Source organism: Pelecanus crispus, chromosome 3, assembly GCF_030463565.1.
Source record: "Pelecanus crispus isolate bPelCri1 chromosome 3, bPelCri1.pri, whole genome shotgun sequence".
Classification (NCBI taxonomy): domain Eukaryota; kingdom Metazoa; phylum Chordata; class Aves; order Pelecaniformes; family Pelecanidae; genus Pelecanus; species Pelecanus crispus.
Genome location: NC_134645.1, coordinates 115,560,116 through 115,570,234, shown reverse-complemented (window position 1 = coordinate 115,570,234; position 10,119 = coordinate 115,560,116). Strand labels below are relative to the sequence as shown.

Here is a 10,119-nt window from a genome sequence, read left to right as displayed (position 1 = left end):
CACTTTACCAGAAAGAGGGGTTTCAACGGAGCCCTTTGGAGAGCACAAAGCAAGGTTTGCATACGCACACACGCTCACCAGCACGTACGCTGCAGTCAGCGGGATTACAGCGTGTGTCGAGCGAACAGGGTGCGGACACTTTAAAGGTCAGGCACAAAAACTTCAGTACACTTAGCACAATACTCCAATTTAGTGCAGTTTGAAAACCTCTTACCGTTACTTATAACTATAGACTTAAGTATAAAAAATAATGACATATTCTGCTTTCAACTGAAACGGGTCTCCGCTGATTTCAGGGGACTGCTAGCTGAGATCAGCAAGTCTGCACTGACGCAGATGAGAATCGTGCTTTGCCCACACCGAGAAGCAAGACCAGGATTTCAGAACAACAAAGCAGCACAAGAGAGCACGTTCCTAGTTATCCACATTTTACACATCCAGAAAAAATAGTCCTTCCTCAGTTCTCAACTACGCTTTGGCGTAGAAGTGGCTGACGGGAGAAGAGTTCAGAAGGAACAAACACTACAGAAATATTTAATCCAGTAGGTGAGCTGTTACCCAGCAAAACACCTGGTGCTTCACAGCACAGCAGCTCTACTGTCAGCTCTGCTACAATACGTATGCACATCCTTCCGCACCACGGAAACCGAGCAGTCCGATTGTGCTACGGGCATTTCATTTTATTACTCATACCATGCCATTACAACACAGCACTCCTGCAGCCAGCAATTCCACTTCTTAGCCATATTTACACTTGGTGTAAAAGAAAATCCATTCAACAGGGAGAGTATCTCATTTAATAGAAAAGGGTGATTTCATACAAAGTACTGTGGAGAAGTATAAGGCCACATGAAGAGCATCATCAAGTTGACATGGTGGCTATTTCTTAAGTCAAGACATGATTAGTACTTCCTCTGGTGCTTTGATACAGGTAAATGAAAGCCTTGAACAATTTCCTATAAGGTGCAAAAGCATCCACGATACATAAAAAAACCTTAATTTTCTATTTCTCCTGTACTCAGAAAAAAATATATAAACAGAGACCCAGCTAATTATTCATGGGTTATCTTGCCATTTTTGCATTTTTCTGTAGATTCTGATATGCTGGTTTAGTAGGACTGAAAGTAAAGCATAATTTTTAGTGTCAAAGCTTCTAAACAGTGTTTGTGCTTCTACCTCCATCAGAGCAGTCTGGCTCCTCCAAACTTTGCTCCGGTGGAGCGTGGACTCAGGAATGCCCAGTATATCAACCTTTTACCAACAGTCACAACAGCTTCCACTTGCAAAGGGTATGAATTTATAAAATGTTGGGGATTTCAACACTTGTTTTCCAAAAGAAAGTCATTCTGGTTTGGTTTGTTTTAAAAAATGATGACACACTTTGATCTCAAACCTCCAGTGTCACCTGCGTAAGGAGGGTGTAACAGCACCAGCCCATTGCAGGATCAGGATCTGCAAGTGTTAAAATCCCAACCACTAGGAATCATCAAATATTATGTGTTTACAAAATGCTCTGAATGCAGTTCCTTAAGTTCACTTAAAAGGAGTTTCCAAAACTCTGGGTCTCATCCTGCACATGCCTACTAACGCAGGTCAAGTAATTAGCCTGCATATCAAGACCAAAATGAATAAATACAAAATATATTTGGTATAGAAAATACTAGTATAAAAATTAAAAATCACCCTGTTTTACTGTCCATCAAAATATTAACAGCAAGCATTACAAGTGAATTTTTTAACCTATTGCCAAAATCATTTCCAAAGAGTTCTGCTTTCCTGAAGTGCTGGTGATTGCATTTGCCCAAGTATTGGGGAAAAAAAAAAAAACTAATAGGGAAGGGATGGGGAAAGATATGATAGATTTCTCACATAGCATCATTAACAGAGGACCTAAACTGAACAAAACTAAAGTATGCACAAACACAGGGGAAAAAAAAGCCATTGTCAGTTCTGTTGTAGCCATCAGAGCTCTTTCCTGATCTTCAGAAAGCTTGTAGAGAAGGTGCTTCCTCACACTAGCCCTGACAGACAGACGACGGCACGGGGATGAGCATACTCAGAGCACTGCTGCTTTTCGGTTTCTCTGCTGTGGCAATTCTGTTGAGTTTGCCAACCTCTGTCTGCCAGCTGGGGATCTTCTTTGTGGTCATATGGCGGCGGGTGTGCTTTGTCAAGTGATCGCTGCGCATGAAGCGACGCTCACACACAGGACAAACGAACTTCTTCTCTCCCGTGTGAGTTCTGCGGTGGCGTGACAGTTCATCTGAGCGGGCAAACTTCTTGTCACAGCCTTCCCAGTTGCAGCTGAAAGGCTTTTCTCCTGCAGGACATAAAAGAAGCATAACTTACTTTTGAGAAGCTGTGTTACAGTTTTGTCAAAGAACTAACTTAAATCCTGCCTTGCAAAAACTGATGAATTCCACAGAACTGCTCATGTGGACAGTCAACATTAGCTTAAGCTCAAGTTGTGTTCCAGAGAAAAATCATAGGCATCATTTCTACTTATTCCCTCATATCTCTTTAAATGTTATGTAATCGAGTCTATTTTTTTTTAATTGTCCAAAACCCCCAGTTTAAAGATTCTTAATAAAGCCACCTTATCCACTGATTGAACTAGAAGCAACCCCCTGCCCCCATCCACAGCTCTGCGGCTGCTGCATGTCATCAGCAAATACTGTGGGCAAACAGGAAGCCTGGAATCGAGCCTCAGAGTCCTGCTGCTCCAGTGATCCAGTCCTGCACACAAACACACTGCCCCAGCGAGTGCTACGGAGGAACGGCCTGTCCTGCCATCCCCATGCAGCTGGAGGTCCAACAGACAGCTAGGGGAGTTCTGCACGCCCAGGAATGACAGCAGTCGGGAAGGCTGTCCACGTCAGCTTCTGCTCGTCCTGCTTAACGTCAGATCTGTCCTAAACAATGTGATCTACTGCCTGCAACCCCCGCAAAGCTCAAGATAAATATCTACCACATGACCCAAATTCATGGTAACACTTTGGAGCAGAACAAAAGTGTCCAGCAGAAAAGAAACACCACAGAAGCATTGTTCTTACTTCAGATACGGAGAGTAAAGTTCCATGTCTGGTATCCATGATAACACCTAGCTACTCAGTGAGCAGGACAAAAGCGGGAAGAGAAAGCTGAACTGCTCTGCCCCCCGATCCTGTCACGTGGACTGGCTAGTGAGGGGTGGGTATGCTTCACATCCCATAGATGTCCTAGCCTTAGTCACAATACAGGGACACACACAGCTTCCCTACGGATCAGCAGCAGCACGCGCTCAAAGCGAGACACTTGTTGCTAGTCTACATTTATCCTGTAGTGCCAGGTTAATTCAACAGCCTGCAGCACTTACTCTCAAGCCAGAAGTAGAAGCATCATCTACCTCTGAGCTCCGGTTTACAAGGATTATCCGCTTCATACAGGGTTTAAGCTCTTTCCCTAAAGGAACTGTAAAGACAAACTGGCAAACTAATGCAAATCCTGCCATGGAAGCTGACATCCAATAAACCACAGTGTCTGTGGGGCAAGGAAGAGCAGGGGAAAAAAGCCAAGGAAAAACAAAATTAGGCAAACTTTTGAATGAGCTGTTCTGCACTAATCTCCCACTACGCCTGTCCCTCAACATCAAAAACAGTCCCCGACAACTCAAAGTTAGTGTTAACGTAACACGACCTTGGAACTAGAAAAAGGATAAGTAAAACTCACGTATGCTATCTCCACACTGACCAGATTTTAAGGGAGCAAATCAGCTCACATTAATTACAATTAATTTTCATTTACCTTTAAAATTCCCTTTCTGTAACTGAATAAACCGCTACATTCCTGCAGCAGCTCTACTTCGTAACACAGTATCCCAAAATGTCAATGCGCTCCCATTTTGCCTAAACACAACTGTGGAAAAACATGCAGCTTCTGACCTTCTCTCTTTCCTTTTACTTGTGTAACAATTAAGACCAACTACCTGTACTATGGTTTGCTTACACCACTGCTCTCCATGCCCCCAAAAAAGGGACTTGCCCAATTCATTTCAATCTAGTCCAGATGGCAGGATTCCACTCAAATCTAAACACACACACAGACGGCAAAACTTCGCTCCAACTAAAGCACGTGAAATCCAACAAACACTATGGGGTCAGCTGAGGTCTCAGAACAAAGTCTGTCTTGTTTTGTTTGCCCACGGAGAATGAACATTCCTCCCTTCTCTGAGATGAGCAGAAGTTTCCTGATCACCTGCCTCTTCCCTTTCCCACCCCCTCCCCCCAAAAATGTGCATTTCAGCACCCCAACGCAAGCCAGTGCGGGAGCAACAGAGGACCCGCCCTGTCGTACACACCAGTGTGGGTGCGAAGGTGGGCTTTGAGGTGGGAACTTTTGAAATAGGTTTTCTTGCACCCAGGGAAGTTGCAAACATAATTCCTCCGTCTAGAAAAGTCCATCTGTGGGGTGCAGCTTTGACCAGAAGCAATGAACACAGGAGCAGGAGCAAGGGGCAGTAATTTGGTGTTGCCAACAGTCATTACTGTTTGCGGGCACTGCGGTGTCTGCGTGACAGCAGTCTGTGGAAGAACCAACATGACGGTCCCCTGAGGCACAGAAGGTCCCATGAGTACAGGCTGAGAGAGCGGGGCTGTCTGCGGTAAAATAGGTTTCATGGGAGTCGAGACTGTTGGAGTTGAAGGCTTGACATAGGCATTGATCATACTGCTTTGTCCATTTAAAGGGATCATTTGACAGAGAACCTGGGGGCTTGAAACGGGGGCAGGTGTCACTGGGGTAGCTCTTTTTTGCAAGTCATTCTCACAATTCTTTGGTAAGTAGGTCTGCGGCGAAACAGGCCGGACTGGTGGTTGTCCTTTATTGGTCATGCTATCACTGGAGTCACGTGCATAAGGTTGATGTACTGGAGAGGTTTTGTTAATTAAATCATCTGCAGCACACGTGTCCCGTGGCAGTCTGGAATGTCTTCGGCCATCCGCTCCACAGCAGTCTCTGGAAGTGCTGTAGCCTGAAGTTACCTTTGTTTTCCCTTGCACAGCAGGAATGTGATGGTAAGCAGAACTATCACCTGTGTGACGTATCACACTTGTTGCCATGGCCCTGCAAGGCTGAGGGGCAAAGGATTCAGATATCACTGGCTTCTGGCTGCACTGTTGCTCCATGTTGATAACAGATGGCTTGGTTATGGGAGAGGCACCGGTCGCTGATGTGACTGAGCAGGCAGCTGTATTTGCCATGACAGTCCTTGGTTTGGAGTAAGTGACTTGTGAGGAGAGGAGCATAGCAGCTGATATCTCAACAAAGTCAGGGCTGTGCGGAGGGGTCATGCACTGCAAAAAGGAGAACACCATTATACAGCAGTGTAATTTCACAGTCCGATTTTTCACTATCTTTACCGTGAAAAATAAAATTACAACCCCTCCCCAGAATCTCAGAACCTGCCTCCTGGGGCAAACTGATTAAAGCATACATTGCCTCATCTGATGGCCATTCTGAATACGTTTGAAGGCATGTTAACAAAAGGAAGGCAACAAGGCAGATGTAAACCTGCATAAAACTTTGCATGTCTACTCACTGCACTACAAAAAAACTCTCTCATTCCTTTCTCCTCAGCAATAGGTGCAGCTGTAAGAGGCTATGAGCGCTCTGCTGATCACAGAAAACAGACTAGCAACAGAGCGTGATACTGTACCATTTCAGTTTCAACTTCCAGCGAGCCCTAGATCTTTTATCAATGATCACCCCATCAGCCAGTGGCTGCTTCTGAGATGAAGACAAATGAAACTGCTCTCTCCCTTCCTATTCATCCATTTCTCTCCACGCTCTCTTGCTGCCACCCACCTCTCCTTCCTCCTTTAACACTGACTACTCATGCCTATCTCCTGTGCTGCTCAAGAGACAGTGCCAACACCAAGCGGCAGGAGTACCAGAGAAGTCCGTCAACCAGCTGGTCACCTCAGCCTCTTTCCTCTATTACTCCCCTTTTTCCTGACATAACTGCATACTAGAAGCCTACTGGTTGAAACGGGCCTTAACCATCTGAAACCTGAATGGCACCAAGCCCTTTTTTAACACCTACTTCTGTTACAAAACAAATTGCAACAAAAAAAATTGTGATTCAACGGACATTAGTCAGTCAGAGTAGACCAATGCTCTGGAGAAATAACAGACTACGTGTACAAACACATAGCACAGAAACTAATTAAACTGTCTATTTCATAATGGTAACCTGTGCTTTCTCTTATAATGACCAGAGCGAAGCTGAATGTCATCAAGAGCCTTTTTCATATAGCACTGCAGATAAGTCAGTGCCGAATCACTGAAGCTCACTCGGCCATTCTTACTCAAAGCACTCCAAGAAATCTACAACAGCCACCCAGAGAGCATCCTCAGGGCACCTGTCAAATTAAATAACCTGTCAGCAAGGGCTTTCACATCCAGATTTAACAAGGGATCAAATTCCTACATTTGCCATTCCAGAGAGAGCAGAAAAACCCAGACTCGGCGTGCCCACCTCGCTACTCTATGTACGCACACACAGAGCACTGGCTGCGCCACAGCTATTCTACGCAGGGACACACGAGCAAGCTCTCTTTTCCAGCCAAGTTAAAACTTTGCAGAGATGTAACATACAGATGTCCTGCATATTTATTTTGCCTTCATGTTTTTCTTACCAGTGTAGATAAATAGTCCTTTGGTAATTCAGACGTAGCCTCAGCATGCATTGTGAAATCACCAGAATCCGAAAAGGGCGTAAGTGGCCTTATCTTTAATATGTCACCTTTCTGCGACCTTTGACCCCAGGAGCTCATACAAACAAGCGCTTCAACGGCTTCAATGTCGTTCTGCTCCAAGGTGCTGCAGGTAGATCTTTCGCTGTCGTGACGCTGCCTTTCACGGATAGACTCATAGATGTCCACAATGTCAACCTAAATGTAATCGGATTACTGGCTATTAGGACAAGTCAGAATACAAAGCTGACACCACCCACATACTGTCTGCTCACGATGAAGGTCATCTGAAACAGATCACAAGCCCACGGCAAGACTTTTACCAACTAGCTCAACTCTCACCTGCCCCCCACCAGCTCGTCTCCCCACCCCTGTTACTCTTTGGGGAAAAAAAAAAAAGTGTGATTTGCAGGAAAGGAACAGGTATGTGTGTAGCAAGTTTCCAGAGCTACTTTCCTGGATGACACTGCTCTGAATAAACACATCCCACACCTGCACAGAAGCAAGAAGAGGGGAAAAAATCCTGACTTCCAACCTTGTTTAGAGAAGGCTGTTTCCTAGACCCAAAAGACAACTGCTGTTCAGCACTAATCTCATTCTGGTAATATTTAGAAGATAAATTTCAGCTGACAGACAGATGCTTTAAGGTATGATCACTGATTCAGAGTACCACACCTTGCAAAAGCATTTTAATCTTATTTTTACAAATACTGAAGCCAGGGTGGGGGGAAGGAAGGAAAATAGTCTTCAAAGTGCAGTGGGAATTATTTGTATTGTACTTTAGAAAGATATGGTACTGGATAGGTGCTAGGGGTACAAAATGCACTACGAGTAACACGATGACAAATGTAATCTTATTGATTTGTTTCCAACTGCAGGCATCACAGAAAATTTGTGTGCGTGTGTGTGTGCATGCGCATGCATGCAAAACGCTTCTCTGCAAAAAGACACCCAAACTTCATAAGGCGCTCTCAGTGCTCGGCAGCGGCTCCAAAAGCTACGTTGCGCTGTTGGTTTATCGCTCGTGTGCTAGCTCAGTGTCAGCTAGGTGTCCAAACTCTTCCAGCCTTTAGGCACACCAACTAACTGTGAAGGCTGGGATTCAGAAGCATGGACCAAGATTCTTGAGCCTAATGCTGTCATACAGCGTGCTTACATACTGCAGCACAAGAGTTTTAACTAAAAAAGCACCACCACGCCGTTAGCACGGCCTAAAGCCCTAGAGGGAACTATACTTGTTGGGTGACATCACTTACACACCTAAGTCAACAAGTTTTGTCACAGAGTTACGTAACGTGGAATGACCCTGGCTCAACAGTACCACAAAGATGCAAAGCCGTGTGACATCGTTTCCACTACAGGGAGGTGCGTGGCAAATGTGTTAAATGTAACGGACCCAAAACGTCAGTACTGGACTCACAGAGGACTTTCACCTAAAACGAGAGGTACCACGCATGGAGATGACAAGGCTGGGGGCAGGAAGGGGTATAAGCGCTCTAGAACAGGGATCCAAGCGATTAACTGCCCGGAGAGAGACTTCTAAGAATTTCTGCTAAAACCAACGAGAACAGCAACGAGGGCACGATGCCGCCTGCAAGGCTGGAGCTGGAACGCCTGTCACACAGGAGCCACGCCAGGCCAGGCTCTGCAGCAGGCAGCCTGCGAGGGCTCCTCAAAGCGTGACTGCAGGCAACCAAGCCAGCAGACTTTTTTTTTTTTTTTTTTTTTTCCCCCCCAAACCTAGGTTTCAGGAGAGCATTTTTCCCTAAAGCAACATGAAAAAATATTCCCTGCTTCCAAAAAAAAAAAAAAAAAAAAGTCACAGAAACCCTAAAAAAAGCCCTTTCTCAAGGCGAGCGCTGCAGCCCGGGCTCCCCCGCTGCCAGGGAAATGGCTCACGGCGCCGGGCCGCCTGTCCTCGCATCACCCCGCCGGCTGCCGGGGCCCTACGTGCGCGGGCAGGGGCGGGCAGGGGCGGTGCGGGCAGCGGGGGCAGCGGGCGGGGGCGGTGCGGGCAGCGGCGGTGCGGGCAGCGGGGGCCCCCAGAGCCGGGCAGCGCCGCTTCCCGCCCGCGGGGCCGCGCCACCCCCGCCCGCTCCCCGCCTCACGGAGGTGCCCCCGGCCGGGCGGCGCCGCTGAAGGGCGGATGGCGGGAAGGGAAGGAGGAGGAGGAGGAGGAGGAGGAGGAGGGGGTGGGGGGGGGGAGGGCAGCTCCCGCCCCGCCGCCGCCCCCACACGGCCGCTGCGGGAGGCCCCCCCCCGCCCCAGGTGACCGGGGCAACGCCCGCCCGAGGGCTCTGCGCTGGCACGGCCGCCCGCCCCCCGCGGCGGGTAACGGTCTCAGCCCAGCACCCTCCGGGGTCAGCAACGACCCCCGGGGTCAGCAACGACCCCGCTGAGGCGATCCCGGTCCCCGCGCCCCGGCCCGCCGCCGAGCACGTGCCCCGCGCCGGACCGGCGCCGCCTGCCCCCGGCTCGGGAGGCGCGCGCCGCCCGCCCGCTGCTTACCGCGGACGCATCTCCCATCTCCGAGCAGGGCGAGCCGTGCATGGCGCGGCTCCGGCGGGCGGCGGCGGTGCGACCGGCGAGCGGGAGCGGGAGCAGCAGCCGCCGCAGGAGCAGCGCGCGCGCGCACACACACAGAGCAGCAGCAGCTGCCGCCGCAGCGCACACAGCAACAGCAACAGCAACAGCAGCAGCAGCAGCAGCCGCCGGCGCCGGCTCCTCCCCCTCCCCGTCCCCCGCCCGCCGGGAGCCGCGCGGCCCGCGCGCCGGGGAAGCGCTGCGGCTCGCTCCCTGCGCCAGACAGCGCGGGCGGGGCGGGGGGGGATGGGGGGGAGGCAGGCCGGGGGAGGGAGAGGGGGCGGCTCCTCGCCAATCACCGCCCGCCGCGGCCCGCGCCCGGCCAATGAGCGGCGGCGGCCGGCGTGACGGCGGCGTGCCGCGGGGCCGCCGGCAGGAGGGGCGGCGCGTGGGCAGGTTCGGCGGCGGGCGGGGCGGGGCGGGGCGGGGCGGGGCCAGGGCCGGGCCGTGGGGGGGGGGGGAGCGCGCGCTGGAAACTGGGGGAAAGGTCGGGCGGGGGCGGGGCGGCGGCCGGGAATGCCCGTGCGCGCGGGGGTGTGGCGGGGCGGGGCGCGCGGCGCGGCGCGCAGGCCCCCCCCTCCCCCCTCCCCCTTCCCCTTCCCCCCCCCCCTCCGCCGGTCCCGGCGCCCCCTCGTGCGGGGGGCCCCGGCACGCGCCTCCGGCTTCTGCAGCGGGGCCCGGGCGCGGGGGCGGCCCCGCACCCCAAAGCGCTGGGCCCGGTGCCCTGGGTGTCTCCCCGCCCCGTGCCCTGGGTGCCTCCCCTCCGGGCGGGCGCGGCGAGCGGCCCCGCAGGGCCTGCCCTGCG

The 10,119-nt window shown here is 50.9% G+C and overlaps 1 protein-coding gene across 1 annotated transcript; it reads right to left on the bottom strand.

Annotated features, from left to right (window-relative positions):
- Positions 1-607: 607 nt before the first annotated feature.
- Positions 608-9,287, bottom strand: KLF11 (KLF transcription factor 11). The gene is made up of 4 exons (XM_075707361.1): positions 9,240-9,287; positions 6,675-6,929; positions 4,337-5,330; positions 608-2,320 (listed from the first exon to the last, which is right to left on the bottom strand). Exons 1-4 carry the CDS (start codon positions 9,279-9,281, stop codon positions 2,016-2,018), a joined length of 1,596 nt encoding a protein of 531 aa, XP_075563476.1. The 5' UTR covers positions 9,282-9,287; the 3' UTR covers positions 608-2,015.
- Positions 9,288-10,119: the final 832 nt, after the last annotated feature.